Genomic DNA, 17,556 nt, shown 5'->3' on the forward strand with positions numbered 1-17,556 from the left:
TTATTCTTTAAACATCAATTCCAGATATCCTTTGCCCAACTCTTCCAATCTCTTCCCTTCCCTAATCCTTGTTTTGCTCCTCACTTCAGTATCCTACCTCTGCTCTTCCCCATCTCTGGCCCCTGCCTTCGTTGTACCTTTGCTCCAGGCAATGAATTAATTGGATGGGGAAGGCAGATTCTGTTACTACCTCTACTGTTACCAAGGCTTCAGCTGGAGTACCTATGCCCTTGGAATGCCAAGTTTAGACTGAATCTATTTTTCAATAGAAACATTATTTCATATGATAGGGAGGTTCCCAGATTAAGTCATTCCGCAAAAGTCCGTCTAATCCAAAATAACTTTCAACATAGAAAAATTCCCCCAAACTCAGTTTTTTACTGTTTTTTCTCTTTTGCTAACTGGTATCTCTGAACATCATTTCGGACCCTTAACTGTATTTGCTCCTCTCTGTAAAATATATTTTCATCATAATTCACAGATATTCCATTGTTGCACAGATACCACTTTCTCTATACTACCCTCTCACCCCAGAACAGGGAGTTTGATACTTTCTTTGATACCTTCCACAAATTCCAATAATTGAGCTGAAATTTTAGACTTACCTCCTCTATGGATAATCAAAGAGGTCTCACTTCCAATGGGACACTCCTTCAGTATATCCACAACTTCTGTATGGCTCAGGTTCTGTACATTCTGTTGGTTGATCTCAATGATGAGGTCACCTTCACATAAGCCAGGGCATCCCTGAATGTCTAGAATTTGCTTCACCCTTTGTCCTGTAGGACTGTCTGCAATCGTGAAGCCAAAGCCCTGGGCACCTTTCACAATGGTTAAGGTCATAAGTTCAGCTTGTGTAGCTCCTGAAGAAGCCATTGACACATTATCATCATGAATGGGAGGTGGGAATGTGCCATCAAGCTGGCCATCAGCTGGGATGGAGTGCAAAGAATGAGGAGGTCGATCTGTTACATCTGGAACAGATTGGGAGGTCCTAGAAATGTATTCCAAATAAGTTTCATAGTTATGTCTTCCATTGACCACTACAGGGGGTCTCTCCATTACTGCAAGAGGTGGCACCATGTTGTTAACAGGATCTTCGGGATCAAAGGGCAAAGGGTACCCACGACATAACACCAGGTTGACACTTTGACCAATAGGAACAGACTGGAAAAGTTTGACTACATCTGCATGAGTATGTCCAAGGACACAAACTTCATTAATATAGACAATGACATCACCTACAAAAAAAAAGAGAGAAAAGATTGACACCATGAGATAAAGTCAATTAATGTTGACATAAAGCAATGGAATTTTTTATGAGGCTAATCAAGGTATTTCTTTGTACCCCAGTAATCTGCAAGAAATCAGAGAATAATATTTAAATTCACTGGAGGAGATGCAGGGTTGCAGTTGGTCTGTCAACAAATGTAGTAAGTGAATGCAGAATAAGTGCTATGTGTTTAGGCTTGAAGTTTAGTAATAATTTCATGTTTAAAAAGAAAACGGTTCAAGGCTGTGAACCTCTGCATATAAAAACGCTTTACTTCTCTGTGCTTTTTACTCATCATTATGTGTAATCCATTTATAAGAATTTTCAAATTCTATTTAAGTTGGGTTCATGGTATTTTAGTTGGTAGTGACAGTGTGTAACAGTTACCTGGATAAACATACCAAACAAACCTTTTAAGAATCAGGTTTTTATTTTCTTTTTTTCTGAGAGATTTTGCATAAATGTCTTTTCTGGGTTGAAAATGGTATATTCAAGTCCAGAGAAAGAAAAAGAATCAGGTACTTTGGTTCCAACTCTGCTACAGATTGGTCTTGGGACCTTAGATAAACATCTTCTACGTGCCACTTTTCAAAATTTATAAAATAGCATGATTTTTTGAGTTATCTCTTTTAATTAAACATCACAGATATGTGTGTAGCAAAGATTATAGATAAGGGAACGGATTGTGTTTTCAATGGTGTATGAAGTTTCTGACTAGAAATGCCTTTTACTAATAAAGATCAGCATTAGAGTAGAGGTTCTAAACTTTTATTGTATTGTGGACCCATTTGGCACTCTGGTAAAGCCTTCTCAGGATGATGTTTTCAAATGCATGAAATACATAAGATTATAAAGTAAATCAACTTTATTAAAATCTAGTGACCAAAATACTAAAAAATTCCAGAAATCAATAAATCCAAATTAAGAATGCTTGTCTAAGAGAGTGACTTGGGGACAGTGAGTGGCTAAGAGACTGATCTAGGATCACACTTAACCCAAGTCTCCCTGGCTTTGAGGCTAGTTATATCCATTGAGGCATACTATCTCTTCTAGTAGAGATTAATGGCTACAAAATAGTTTTAAATATTTTTAATCCAATTAAATGAAACAGATTATAATGAAATATATTAAGAAAATATCTTTTCCACCTAAAATCACATGAAAAATATGACTGTGCTTGTTCTAAGAGTATATATATATATATATATATATATATATACTGTCAAATGAACAAGTAGACATCAACTTCATTAGGGTTCTTTTGACAGAAGTACGTCTTAGAGGGCAGAATGGAGGAGAAGACCACAGGGGAATTGATTGTAGATTATCTTGATCTTTGAATAGTTGAAGAAATCATTCTTAAAGATCCTAGAGTTTACAATTGTGATTTCCATTATTGGTTAGCCATCAACTAAGAAAAAAATCATCATCACCAAATTAATCTAATGTGAAAGGGAAATAATTATAGCAAGAATGTGATTGGATCTAAACATCTCAGAAATACATACTGGTTCAATACTATTTATTTTGTTACTTTGACCTTTCTCACAAATGTTAAAAGAAGAACTCACAAGTGCTCTATGAATAGTAGATGCAAATGTATTTGCCTTTCTCTGTATGCTCAGAACTTAGCACAACAACAGGACTACATTGTAAAATTAGCTATGTTTGAGTGACTTGTTAGGACAGTCTTACTGCTACCTGGAAGTAGTGCTGAGCATCATATCTCCTATGTAGTAAATGTTTAATAAAGTTTTGTTGAATTCCGTTCACCCTGCTGCTTAAAGTATGTAAATGAGATACTATGGCCCCTGGGCACAGGGACCAATCAACAGTTCTGACCACCACATAGACCTAACCTCAGTTATCAGCATCATTCATCTTGGATTCTTCATCTTGAGATGTTCTGGTCTTTACCCATCTCCTGCTGTGCCAGAGCCAGCTTGGACCAGAGATCGTTTCCAAGAGCCAATTGTTAAAGTTTCAAAGTGAGCATTTAAGTCTTATTGTTGTTCACTGGTTTTAGTTGTGTTCAACTCTTCATGACCCTGTTTGGGGTTTTCTTGGCAAAGATACTAGAGTGGTTTGCCATGGCCTTCTACAGCTCATTTTGCAGATGAGGAAGCTGAGGCAAATAGGGTTAAATGACTTACTCAGGGTCACACAGCCAAGGAATGTCTGAGGCCAGATTTGGACTCAGGAAGATGATTCTTCCTGACTCCAGGCCAACCACTCTTTCTATTGCACCACCTAGATGTCCCAGTGACTATGCCTTAGAGATTGGAAAATGCCGTAAATCAGAGAATGATTTATTGTTTTGTTTACTGTTTAGACATAAGAAAGTGATGGTGAGAAAGGTTAATAAGGCAAATTAACTTAAAAGTTAATCCTGCCAGTTGTTAAACATTTACCACGATATTCCATGGGTCTAAGTCTGTTTTTTCTTGATATATCCAAATAGTAACTTGAATCTTAGGAACCACAGTAAAAGTGTGAGGAACAAAATGCCTGGCATATAGTACATTAATTATTTGGGGAATTAGGTTGAAAGAGATAATTCTAGGAAATTTACATGAGGGTGTAATCCAGATTGATTCTACAATCCTTACTCATTTGCTTGTGAGACAAAGTGGTACTGTGAAAGAGTGTTGGAGTCAGGACATCTGGGTTTGAATTTTGGCTCTTCCAATTAGATATATGACTATGGCAAGTTGCTTAATCTCTTTGAACTCCTTGATGCCTCATTTATAAAAAGGGAATGATATTATCTGTACTAACTGTCTACTTTACTGGGTAGTTGTGAGGATCACCTGAGATAATCTATGTTAAGTCATGCATACACCTTAAAGATCTATACAAATATAAGTTATGCATGTAGGCCACATAATGGGAAGGAGCCAATGGAAAAGTCCCTGATGTTAAAAAAGATTGAAGGCAAAAGGAGAAGGGGACAGCAGAGAATGAGATGGATACATAGTGGAAGCAATGAACATGAACTTGGACAGACTCCAGGAGAGAGTAGAATATAGAAGAGCTGGTAGTGTTATGGTCCATGGGGTCATGAAGAGTCAGATACGATGGAACAGCTGACCAATAACAACACCATAATTTGCCTGATTTGAGTGCAGAAATGTATCTACATATACCTACAAAATGAATACAATCTGTGAATGAAGGAGAAATAAACACCTGGTGAAAATAACTATGGAGATAGTGGATTGTGTGAGCAGGACAGTGATGGGCATGAGCTTGGTAGGTACCTTTTTCATCCAGAGATAAGCCCTTACACCAGAGATCATGAACAAATCTCTAAGTTAACTTTTATCCATTTCTAAAGTACCTTCTTTTCTCCAGAGGGCTTCATAAGTGGAGACATTAAGAGTAACAAGGAAAGCTCTCAATATTCTTTGCCAAGTCTAAAGAATAGCTATTTGAATTATAGTGATGAATGGCATCTATTTGGAGTTTTAATGAGCTCTCAGTATTAGTAATGGAATAAGAACTATTTGTGGCTTTTTCGTGAAAATGCTCTCTTTAATTTATGGACGATATTTTCCCTTAAAGTACTCCTTAAAGGAATCAAGTAAGCAAATGACAAAGGACATTGCAAAGATGTAACTTTAGAGGGAAGATATGGATGCTTTCAGAATATAAAAAATTTAAGTGGTTAGTACATGATTGAACTCTCCAATAACCTGGCAGCATTTTATTGCATACTTGAAACATTTTGACAGCTTAAGTAATGATTCAGCCCCAAATTTTTCTTGGATGGAGAAGGTATGTGAATATTTGCCAGACTTCACTGAACTATGTGCTTGGGTGGAACATTTTTAGATACTCCTTTCTGAATGGTGGCACAGAGAAGAGTAGCTAAATTCAAATTCAACCTCAGGCAGTTATAAGCTGTATGATCCTGGGCAAGTAAATTGACCTTAATCTGCCTTAGTTTTCTCATCTGTAAGATGAAGGTAAGAATAGGACATACTTCCTGGGTTTCTTGTGAGGATAAAGTGAGATGATATTTGTGTAAAGCACACTGTGAACCTTAAAGCACTAGGTAAATGCTAGCTATTGTTACTAAACACAAATAACACTATTTTAACCAAATCACGTATATGTCTCCTGATGTGGGTAGAGATGAAATAGCCAAACATCCTAGAGTACTAAACGGAGCTTCAGGAAATCTGGATGTAATTCCATCTCTGTTGCCCTTCATTGGGCATATCACGTCTACCAGTGGGGACAGGAAGGGACACAACTTAAAAATGATAAATGGGATTAACAATCTTGTCTCATGTTGATTTTTGCTTTCAAGTAATCTTGCATATTTCTCAGGCATGAAGATAAAATTATACAATCTGAAGAGCACATGGCTTTAATATTATTTGTCTATCCAGCATACTTTCATTAAATTCCAAATATATAAATGAAATAGAGGAAACTAGGTGGCACAGTGGATTGAGTGCTAAATCCAGAGTCAGGAAGATCTGAGTTCAAACATGGCTTCAAACGCTGACTAGCTATGTGACCCTCAGCAAGTCACTTAACCCTATTTGCTTCAGTTTCTACATCTGTAAAATGAGCTAGAGAAGAAAATGGCAAACCACTTCAGTATTTTTGCCAAGAAAACCCTAAAAGGAGTCACAAAGGTCAGATATGACTGAAAGACTAAATAATAACAACATAATATGAATGGAATGAAGTCTCGGTGTTGCAGAGAGAAGTATACTATGGTATGCCCTGGCTTTATTTAAATGGGACCCGACATAAATAGAATCACCATGTTCAGCTTCCTGCCCCCTGCTTGTACAATCTCTGGCAATGTTACTATAAGCATGCTGACCTGGCTATGAGTGAACTAGCTACTCTCTTGTATTCTAGCAGCTTAGAGTGACATTGAAGGGAACAGACTAAGCCTGGATAAAGTCCTCAATGTGGGTAAAACTCAGGAATTATTTTTCATGAAATAAGACAGAATTTTTGTTGTCTTTCTGAATTTTGTCTCTTGAACAGAGACTGTACACCCCTAAATACTGTTGAATCATAGACTGTGCAACATGGAAATTATACTCAATTTCCCTTTAATATCTGAGGGAAGAAAAAGGAAAGAAATATATTTGGCATTTGCTATAAATCAATTAAGCCTCAATGTGCTACACTGGGCCAGGTAAAGAAAAAGGTCCTTTAAAGAGGCATTATGGTTTAGTGGTGACAAATCACACTAGATTCAGAGCAAGGAGACCTGGGTTCAAGGTCTGATTTTGACACTTGCTGGATGTTTGACCATTGCCAAGTCACTTAAAATTCTTTAAGCTTCGGTTTTCTTATTTGTAAAATGGATAGAACAGCATTTGCTTCACAGATTGCTAGGAAGAAATTGCTTTGTATATTTTAAGGCACTTTGGAAGTGTGAGTCCTCCCCTTTGGTGGCTCCATAAGGTGGCAGGAGTTATGACCTTTACTGAATTGGAAGATAACAAAGGTTGGCATATACCAAAGGGAAAGAAAGCTCTGGGGAACCAAAAGTGTACATGACCCTCACCAACCTAGAACTTAATATGATTAGCATTGTGTAAGAGAGGTGGAGCCTGGCCTTTTGTCTAGGGCTAGTTTCTTAGCGCTATACTGTTTCTAGGCCATCTTTTTCTATAATCTTCTATAGAAATCACTGATAGGCATTTGATACTCAAACATCCCCTTCTTTGTCAGGTTCCACTTGCAGAAACAGGGAAGCTTTCAGATTACAATTTTCCTGTCTCTGTTTTTCTTTCTTGGACCTCCTTGACCTAGTTTCTGAAGCTTTCTCTAAGTATGCCACCCAAAATGTCCATAAGAATCCTTAGAAAGGCATAAATTAATTCCATCTTCCTTTTTTTTTTTTTAAAGCATGTTTAGTACATGAATAGGAGGCTGGATATTATTTATAACTAAACTTCCTCTGGCAAAAATAGCTATTTCATCGGAACATTTGTCTCTATGGGAGATGACCCTAGATTCTTGAAGAAGATGCTAACAAGGTTCTGGCAACTCTCATTGACCTGGAAATCTGTCCCAGTGATAGACTGTCATCTAGATACATCTAGACTACTTACCAAAGTACAGGAAGACTCATCAAAGAAAAGGTGGATGTCAAATGATAAATATTAAGACCACAGCGACTCATTATACCTTCTCCTGAGGCATGGAAGTCTCATTGGCATCAGTGTAAATTATTTCTGCCTCAATGAAACTTCACATCTTTTTGAAAACTGAAGAAATTACTACATGTGTACGTATTAGACCTGTACTTTCAAATACCCATGTTTTAATGGAAATATCTGTTCATGTGTGATTTGTTAGGGGTGCAACAAAAACACATTACTGGAAATATATGAAAGGTCAAGTGCTGCTGGAAGAATTTGAGAAAATCCTTAGATAATGAGTAATCTTCATAAAAAAACCAGTGGCTTACTTTGACCTGTGTCTTCTCCTATCCTAAGAGTCAGTGATTAACAGTGTGTACCCCAGAGTAAAGAATTATGGGACCAAAGTGAAGTTATCTGGTAGGGTTAAATTCCTCATTCTATATATAATTGCAATAAACTTTATCTAAAACTACCCTGTTTGTACAAAAAAGAATCAGTATGCCAAGGCATTCCTTTTCATCCCTACTTGACTGGCATGCCAAAAGAAAAGTATTTAATCTTTTGACTCATTTCTTATAAAAGGTTGCCAATCCCATATGCTATGTAATGCAAAGAAAAACATGATTTATGGGGTATCATCAGGGAAAGCTTCTTGGAGAATATTAACATGTATTTAATAAATCTGGCCGCAGATACTGACTAACTGTGTGGCCCAGGGCAAGTCACTTAACCCTCTTTGCTTCTATTCCTCATCAATAAAATGAACTGGAGAAGGAAATGACAAACCACTTCAGCATTTTTGCCAAGAAAACCCAAAATGGGGCCACAAAGTCAGGTATGACTGAAACAACTGAACAATAACAAATAAATTAGAGCATAAACTCATAAAGTTGAAACACCTCATCTAATCTACTGTTCCCCAATCTGTGAGCTATAGCACAATATTTTGGTACTTTATGACACACAGATGACACAAAAAAGGACAACTGAGTTGTTGGGGTGGCAAAGTAGTTATAGTTAAGAGCCCTGAGATCTCTACCATCTTGAAGCTATCTAAAACCAACATAAAATCTAAGAGTGGCAGAGATGTTAGTTGGAAATTTTAATGAATGGCTTTGAAAGTATGATAAAATGATACTTCTGTGGCAGAACTGATTATTGTGGAAAGAAGGAGAGATAGTAAACTAGGAGAAAATCTTTATAAAGGGACAGTTAGATTCCAGGGATTTAGTTTTCTCAAGAGTTTTCCACGGTATAAATCTGTCTGCATTTCTCTCAGCAAACAAAGTAGGATCTTTTCCTGTTTGAGTTTTAGCCAATTAAGTGCCTTTGATTGAGTCTTGCCTTTGACTGAATCAATCAAGAGTCTTTGATTAGAAACTTTGTAGATTTTAGAGGGAGCAGTCAGAAGCAGACCTGAAAGAGAAGAGACAGAAGCAGGGCTGAGAAACAAGAGCGTGTGGGGAGACCTAACAGGAAGAATGTTTGTGATTTTGGCACTCTTATCTATTTATCTGTGTTAATTCCTCAGACAGAAGCCCTGTCTGTTGATTTGTGTTGATTTCTCAAACAGAAGCCCTGTCTGTTGATCTGTGTTGATTTCTCAAACAGAAGCCCTGCCTGTTGATCTGTGTTGATTTCTCAAACAGAAGCCCGGTCTGTTGGTCTGTGTTAATTTCTCACAGAAGTCTTGTCTGTTGGCCTTTATGAATGAATTGGGATGATGGTGCTGATAATTTGTACAAATATTGTTATAGCCCTGTTAAGTTTTGCTCTCCAAGAAACAGAAGCTGTAGGCAGGAGTCCCTGGATCCTGCTGTCAGTCAGAAGCAGGAAGAGTTTGGAGTGGAACAGTCCCCATGAGCTGAGACAAATAGCAAGAAGAGAGCTGTCTGCATGTGAACCTAGGCAAGAGCCTGACCTAGAGTGGTCAGCCCATGGAGGAGGAGCCATGGAGGTTGGAAGTAAGCCTCAAGTCAAGATGAGAGAGGACTTTACTTAGACACTGTGTATTGATTAAGAAGATTGCTCTTACAGTGACCTAAGGGTGGATGGTGTGGTATTCTTTGCTACCCCTTCAGGATGCATCATGCTAGGGAAGACCCCAGCCTGGGACACCCTGACTATGGTGATGCAATGCTTAAAACCTTCAAAGATTTTGGTCACGCTTAAGCACACCTTAAAGTATGGCAGTGAAAGGATGTGAGATCTGGATACACGAAGATATCTTTCATTTTATTATTCTTCTTTCCAATTTTTCACTGGGGTAGCATACCGGGGATAGAGTTAGTTTCATCATTGTCAAGAAAAAAGGGAGATAGTGTTCCTCAACTCCTAAATTTAGATAAAATGTGGTTTAGTTTAGAGAATTTCTACGAATTCAATTACTTGTTGAATTGGAACAGAGGTGGTGGAAGTTGAGAATAGACCTCTTCCCTCAGTTATATATCTGGTTACTAAAAGTGACAAAAGCTGACATATGAAGATAGGTTACAGAAAAAAAATAATAGGTAAATGATTGTCTCCTAACTTTAAGTAGGGTACTCAGTGTCAGCTAAACCACCCAGAATAATTGAACCTACATCTTATTTTTAAAGATATCACCGAAAGGTTATTTTTACAGCTGCAATAGTAATCTATTCTATGTGCAGCTCTTGCTGTCCAAAAGTTTTTCATTATACCCAATCTAATTCCCTCATGCTGTAAATCAAGACCATCTCCTTTTTTCTGCACTCCAAGTGAAGCATTATTATGTTATTTTATAAATGCAACTTGAACCAGATTCTAAAAAAAATCTAGCTCTTAATCCCATCACAGTGCAGGTTGAAGAGTAATCATTAATTGAAAGAGAGTTGAAAACATCTGTCTTGGAGACTGCAGTGTTGTAGAAATTTATTACACCCTATTGGAACTGTGAAAGGGAAAGAAATATCTGGGCATTCATAAGGCCTCTGGTACAGAAACTTTACAAGTTCAGATGAAAATGCCTTTATCAACGAAGTTTATTCATTTTTAATTCATATATCATAAATATCATTATAAATGACAATTCTGGTCAAGTTGTAGCTTTGACTATAGTTTAAAGATATGTGAAGGAAATACTTTATGTAGGGGAGATATATTGCAGAAAGCATTTGTCTTTTCCATAAATGATAAGAACTGGTTGATCAACCAGATGAAGATGGAAGAAGGCCCCTAATCATGTGTGGAGTCACTTTTATTTGGACAGTATAATGTGGAAGGCGAGCAAGAGAGCTTTGATTTCATAATTTCTAGATCTCCTTTATAAACATTAGTTATTTATGGTGATACTTTGTGTGTGATCCTTGTACATAGTCCTAATGAATGAAAACACTGGAAGAAATGGACCACATATATATTGACAGTCTTGTCACAAATGAAAACTGGAAGATAAAAAGAAGTTGTAGCTAAATGGGAAGGTGATGATTTGATTCTACTCAAAGAATTAAACAAAGAAGGCAGCAGAGTAGATTAACTCCTGTATGCAAGGGCAATGAGGGGAAAGAAATAAGCACTGATGTAGGGCCCACAACGTGCAGAGCATTTTTCTCAGCAAACCTTCTTATGTGATCCTCACAATAACTTTCAGAGGTAGGTGCGTTAGTATACCCATTTTAGAGCTAGAGAAACTGAAGCAAACAGAGGTTAAGTGACTTTTCCAGGGTCATAGAGCTAGTAAGTGTCAGAGGTCATATTTGAATTCAGATCTTTGTAAGTCTAGGTCTAGTGTTATATAGACTAGACTTGCTTTGCTATGCTCATGATGTCAAGTAAATCAAGGGACCATGACAAAGATAATAGTATCCTATGCACTAAGGGTTTATTACACAAAATGAAGACAAAGAAAAATTATAGACCTTGACAAGATTCTTCAAGCTGAGTCAATATTGTTGAAAGGTGCTAAGTGCAGTAGGCAGAAAAACCACTACATCACAAAAACAAAAGAAAAAAGAAAGGACAAAAAGATAAAGAAAAAAGAAAGGAGAAATAAATTCCTGGGGTAGAAATCAAAAGAGAATTAGCTGCTCCATCTTGGGATTTCTGATTGAGAGAGAGACAATTATCATCTAACATACACACTAGATTTTAGGAGAGTAGATTTCAAAGGGTTTGGAGAAAGACAGATCCCATGGATTAAAATTCTATGTGGTAAATCATCTCAGGAGGGACGGGAAGCTCTCAAGAATCAAATGCTGAAAATGCCAAAAGGAATAGTTCTAACAAGGAGGAAAGAAAGAGGGAATTATCTAAAGAGACTGATGGGAATATCCAGGGTTCCTCACACTTCTTGACATTTAAAAAGACAGACAAAATGGGAGGGCAGTAAAAATAATGACGATAATATGATGATTTTAGTACTTATATATTTATTGTATTTATATGTAATATAAATGGGTCAGCTAGGTGGTGCAGTGGATAGAGCACCAGTGCAGGAGTCAGGAGGACCTGAGTTCAAATCTCCCCTCAGACGCTTGACACTCACTAGCTGTGTGACCTTGGGCAAGTCACTTAACGCCAATTGCCTCATCCTGGGTCATCTCCAGTCATCCTGATGAATGTCTGGTCACTGGATTCAGGTGGCTCTGGAGAATGTGGGGTTGGTGACCTGCACAGCCCTCCCTCACTCAAAACAAAGTCAAGTGCAAGTCATGTCATCATTTCTCTGATGGCATGGTCTTCTTCGGCAATGAAGGATGAACACACACATATAATATAAATATATTTGTTATATTGTATATTTATATATTATATTACATATTATATCCTATGTGACAAGATATAGTATAACATATACTATATTTTATATTTATATAGCACTTTAAGGTTTGCAAAGTTCTTTGCCTTTGTTTCATCCTTTGTTTTTCATAATAGCCATATATGGTAGACGTTATTGTTATCATTTAAATGTTCATTTTACAGATGAGGAAACTGAAGCTGAGAGATTGTGACTTACACACGATCACACAGCTAGTATTTGTCTAAGGCAGGATTTGATCCCAGGTCTTCCTGATTCTAGATTCAACAGTTTCCATTGTACTATCATGAAACATACATATACAAAGGGTTGGTATGGCTTTACATAATGGTGTCTGGAATACTATAGCTGAAATTGGCAAGGAAGTTAAGGTCAACAATCAGCAAACTTTTATTAAGTGTCTGGCATATATTGAAGCATTGGGCAGCTAGGTGGTACAGTGGATACAGCACTAGGTCTGGAGTTAGGAAGACTCATCTTCCTGAGTTCAAATCTGGCTTCAGACACTTACTAGCTGTGTGACCCTGGGCAAGTCACTTGATCCTTTTTGCCTCAGTTTTCTCATCTGTAAAATGAGCTGGAGAAGGAAATGTCAAACCATTCCAGTATCTTGGCCAACAAAACTCCAAATGTGGAAATTAAGAGCTGGACAGGAACAACAATATGATATTGAACCTAAAAAGGGTAACAAAGGAAGGATAGGATTGCTACCTGGGGTGGATAGGACAATGGTCACATGTATAAGACTGAAGATAACTTTCATTTTGTTTCTGTTATCTTTCCCAAGGAGAATGATGCTTGCACTGGAAAAGACAGACTAAAATATGGCTGATAGGAAAATGACAGTTATGGACATGAGGTCAAGGAATTACCTCCAGAGATATTGAAAGAACTGGCAGATATAATTGATGAACTACTGTCTGTGATCTTTAAAAGACTGAAGACAATGAAGATGTCACAGAATTGAAGAGGGGGAAATGTCATTTTAATTTTCAGAAAAAGGGGAGAATATAGTCATAAACCAATGTTATATTGACTTTGATTCCTGGCAAAATCTAGAATGTACAAATGACTCCAAGAATTCAGTGAACATTATTTACAGGAAGCAGTGATTAGAAAAAGTTGGAAATCATCTCAACAAGAAAAAGTTATACCAGACTAACCTTACTTCCTTTTTCTTTTTGACAGAATTTGACTGTTGGGGGAATGAAGTAAATACAGTTTACATATTTTTAACAATGAATTTAAGAAAGTCTTGCAAGGTGTTCTTCGGTGGCTAAGATGGGAAGACACAAGATAATTAATAGTGCATTTAGATGGACTAAAAATTCATCAGATGGACAGACCCAAAGATTAGTTGTTAATGGTTTGATGTGAACTTGGAAGTCTTTAGAGAACTGCTCTGGTCTTTGGCACTGTGCTGATCATTATTTCTATCAAGATTCATTTGAGAACAGAGAAAGCAAGCTTGTCAAATTTGCAAATGAAACAATTCTGGGTGGGAGAATTAGTGTACCGGATAACAGATTATGGATCTAAAAATATTTTGATAGGCTAGGGTGACAGATTAATATAATAGGATAAAAAGGATAAAATTGGATATAAGGTTCTGCACTTTGGTTCAAAAATCAATTTCACAAGTCTAAGGTGGCTAGACAACAATTTGTCTGAAAAAATTGAGGGATTTAGTGAATACAAATTTCATAGGATGAGGAGAGCAAAAAAAAAAAAAAACATTGAATGCAATCTCAAGTAACACATGTTCTGAGTGAAGAAAGCCAGGGTTCTGCTATTTTCTTCCCCAACCAGATCACTTGTGAAGAATAGTGTTGCCCTCTGAATGCCTGTTTTAGGAAGGATATTAACAAGTTGGAATGTCCAAAGGAGAAATGGTGAGATGAAAAAGAACCTTCATATCATATTGCATAAGAACCAATTGGAGAAATAAGAGGTCTTTTACCTGGAGAAGAGAAGATTTGTACATGTCTACAAGTATTTAAAGGGATGGCTTTTAGACTTCCCTCCACTTGGATACGGAGGACAGAACCAGGAAAATGGATGGAATTTTCATTTATCCTACTTACATACAGTGAAGAATTTTCCTAATAATTGGAGCTGTCCAACAGAGTTGCCTAGGGAGGTAGAAGGTTTCCTTTCATTTCCCAAGAAATCTTTCTCTGGAACAGTTACAATTTCCTAGACACAAATGCTCTTCAGTAATCCCTTGCTCTTGACAAAACTGATCCATCTCAATTTCTGGTCATACCTATACTTTATGAAGTCATCTATGCCCCTTCTTGGTTATATCATTTTTGGCAATATTCTGGAAACTAGTTACACCTACAATAAGTTTTTCCATTGCTCTTTGGGCCATGTACTACTTCCTATTTCCCAGAGATTATGTCTTATTCAATGCTTTTATTGACTCAACCCATTATAATGCCTTGCAAAAAATACTTGCTTAGTAAGTGTTTATGGAATTTACTTATCCAGGTAAGATATCTGAAGGAGGAATGTAGGTTCTAAAAATTTCAGGGAGGTCAGTGGGGGTGGGTGGGCAAAAGAGAGTTTTGGTTGGGAGTGGGAATCCTTTACTTGGCCCTCAAGCTATGCCATCAGTGACTACCTCTTCTCTCTGGCGTTTGTAAACTAGTTTCAATGCCTTTAATTTCAGGAACTGGAAATGAGAAAGGTGCTGCAGTTTGTTTCATCTAGACAAACAGAAATAGGCACAAGAACAGATAATTACTCAGTGCCAAAAGGATCATCAGACTTCAGAAGACAAGTGTTTATTTCCAAAGTGCATGGATAGTACAATGGGGTGAGAGGGGCCCACAGTGAACTGCAACCCCTAATCACTCGGAAATCAAAAGATGTTTATTTGACCTTTTGACTGTAAATGAGGCAGACAGATCATGTAAGAAGTGACAAGAAGTAATAAGTGGAGTCAAGGGTCCAGGGTTTCAATCTTGCTTCTGCTTTTACTACCAGGGTGATTTGGGGTAAGTCCCTTAATCTTTCCAGACTTCATTTTCTACATGTGTTAAAAAAAAAAAAGGGGGATTTGAATCAAATGACCATTGAAATCCCTCTAGTTCCAATTCTATGATCAGAGATATCCAACCACTTACTAAGATTATAAACTAATTATTCCCCCCACTCCCATCAGGTAGCTCACTACCTGACAATGAATTTACATGACTACTTCAATAGAACTTTCATTTCTAGAAGTTCTCTTAAATTACAACGATAACAATAGCTCCCATTTATATAACAATTTAAGATTTGCTAAATGCTTTACAAATATCACCTCATTTGGTCTTCAAAACAAGCCGAGAAGGTAGAGGCTATTATCATCTCTATGTCTGAGTCCAGATTGGAACTTGGTTTTTCCTCAGTTGCATCTACTGAGTCATTTAGCTACCACCTCTTCTTTTCAAATTAGCTGTGAGTAAAGCTCCATGCTAGTATGCGGAAAGATACTTAAGACACCAACAACTACTCATCACTCAAAAGAATTCAAGATTTCCTAAGTATATTTTGTAATTCCTTAATTTCAACTGTGTGACCTGGTACAGATGCCTAATTGAAAGCTTGCTTAAAAAATATGCTTAACCAGCATGCATCCAACAATTACTCCCTGGCAGATGTGAATTAGTCCAACTATCTATTTACATTTCTTTTGTGTTTGGCATAGAGTAGTAAGAGATATTTAAATAGAAGCATTTCAGTTTGTTGGAAAGGAAAAAGCAAATAAATTCCAAAAGAATGTAAAGACACTGATTATCTGCTGATCTGGCAGAGAAGAATCAACACTGTAGATTAAAACTATAAGGAGAGCAGCAGAAAAAGAGTGTGCCAATGCCTGACTCTTACAAAGCCCTAAGAGTGATCTCTTCCTAAACAGGCAACTTGTTCACTGCAAGAATTCAATATCATAAAATGGTCTGTAAAGCTGTCAACTCCTCCAAAAGGATGCAATGAATTTTAAACAAAATGACAAATATGGCATAAAAGGGATCATATAAAATGAAAAATAGGACCCTTTTTTTCTAAAGAAAACTTGCAACTTTATTGCAGGAAAAGACATACATACAAATACATATATACATATATAAATACACACATGAATACATGTATGATACCAAAAAATAGGTTTATATGAATTCCTCAGAAAAATCTAAGTGGTTTTGAGGGCAAGATAAACACATATTTCAAATTTATTCCTTCTACTCATATGGGACACAGCTGTGTAAGTATACTTTCAGATACATACATATATATATACACACATGCTCTCTCTCTCACATACACAGACACACACATACACACATATAATGTGAAGCTGTAAGAAGTCTGTGAAGGAAAAGAGCTACCACCTTGCAAGGATGCTTTTAAATTTATGTGTTTACCTTTTGAACATATCTGTTTTTATTTCTAAACAACTGTCATCTCTGTTCAACAGGAAATGGTTCTCAGGAGACATGACTCATAACCACCTTTTGCCCTAGCTTCATTGTGGAGCATCGAGCTCCATAAAATAGGTTTGGAAATGACCAGGAACATGGGAACGGTTGCTGGAGTTGCCAATGGAAGACCTCTTTTCAACAATTTCCTCTGTGCTATCTGCAGTTGTCAATTCCCCAAAGATAGGGCTGTGCAGGAAGAATAAACAACAAAAAGCGAGATAGAATGAATTGATAGATTCATTTCATTTCAAGCTGCTGCCTCCCGCCAAATGGCTGTATTTTTCTGGGGCTACATGTTGTACAAACATTTTTAAGATTGGTAGAAGCAGAAATAAGGCAGAAGGAAACTAGAAAGCTGGCTTTGATATTGTAAAATCAATATAGGCAGAAAAAAAGCACCGTTTCAAGAGCCTGGCTAACAGTCTATCGAAGGTGTCTCAGGTGTTAACTTTGGGAAAAGTTCACTATTAACTTTAGTGTATGCAGGACACTGGACCCTGAGTACCCCAAATCAACAGGAAAGACATTGTCCCACCATTTCTATTATCTAATTTTAAGCCTCAAGAGAAAATTCTAACTAGCTGCTAGTGTTGGAAGGTTAACCAATGACCCTACAACATTCTGGTATAACATTCTCAGAATACTATTTTACCACCTCCTCCTTTCATTTCAAAGGCATTAGTAAAACCCCTGCTGCCTTGCTGAAATGAGACACCCATATGGGTTTCTGAGTGGGCACCACATTAAGCTTCTGTTGAGTTGCTGAGTTTCCAAAAAATGGTAGACAGTGATTCAATTCAATGTAATACACATATGGAGCTAGGTTCTATGGGAATTTTCACTACAAAGTTCCCTTTGCCATCAAAAAGTTGCAGCCTATTTGTGGGAGGAATAAAAGAGATCCAATTATTT

The 17,556-nt window shown here is 37.1% G+C and overlaps 1 protein-coding gene across 9 annotated transcripts in view; it reads right to left on the minus strand.

The window, feature by feature from the left end:
- MAGI2 (membrane associated guanylate kinase, WW and PDZ domain containing 2) overlaps positions 1-17,556 on the minus strand; it is a 1,687,880-nt gene that overhangs the window by 282,172 nt on the left and 1,388,152 nt on the right. For all 9 annotated transcript variants that reach the window (XM_072653189.1, XM_072653194.1, XM_072653195.1 and 6 more), the window contains one exon: positions 606-1,241. In XM_072653189.1, coding sequence (XP_072509290.1) covers positions 606-1,241 — 636 coding nt within the window. The remainder of the gene's footprint in view (positions 1-605; positions 1,242-17,556) is intronic.

This window comes from Notamacropus eugenii, chromosome 3 (assembly GCF_028372415.1).
Source record: "Notamacropus eugenii isolate mMacEug1 chromosome 3, mMacEug1.pri_v2, whole genome shotgun sequence".
In the NCBI taxonomy this organism is placed as follows: Eukaryota; Metazoa; Chordata; class Mammalia; order Diprotodontia; family Macropodidae; genus Notamacropus; species Notamacropus eugenii.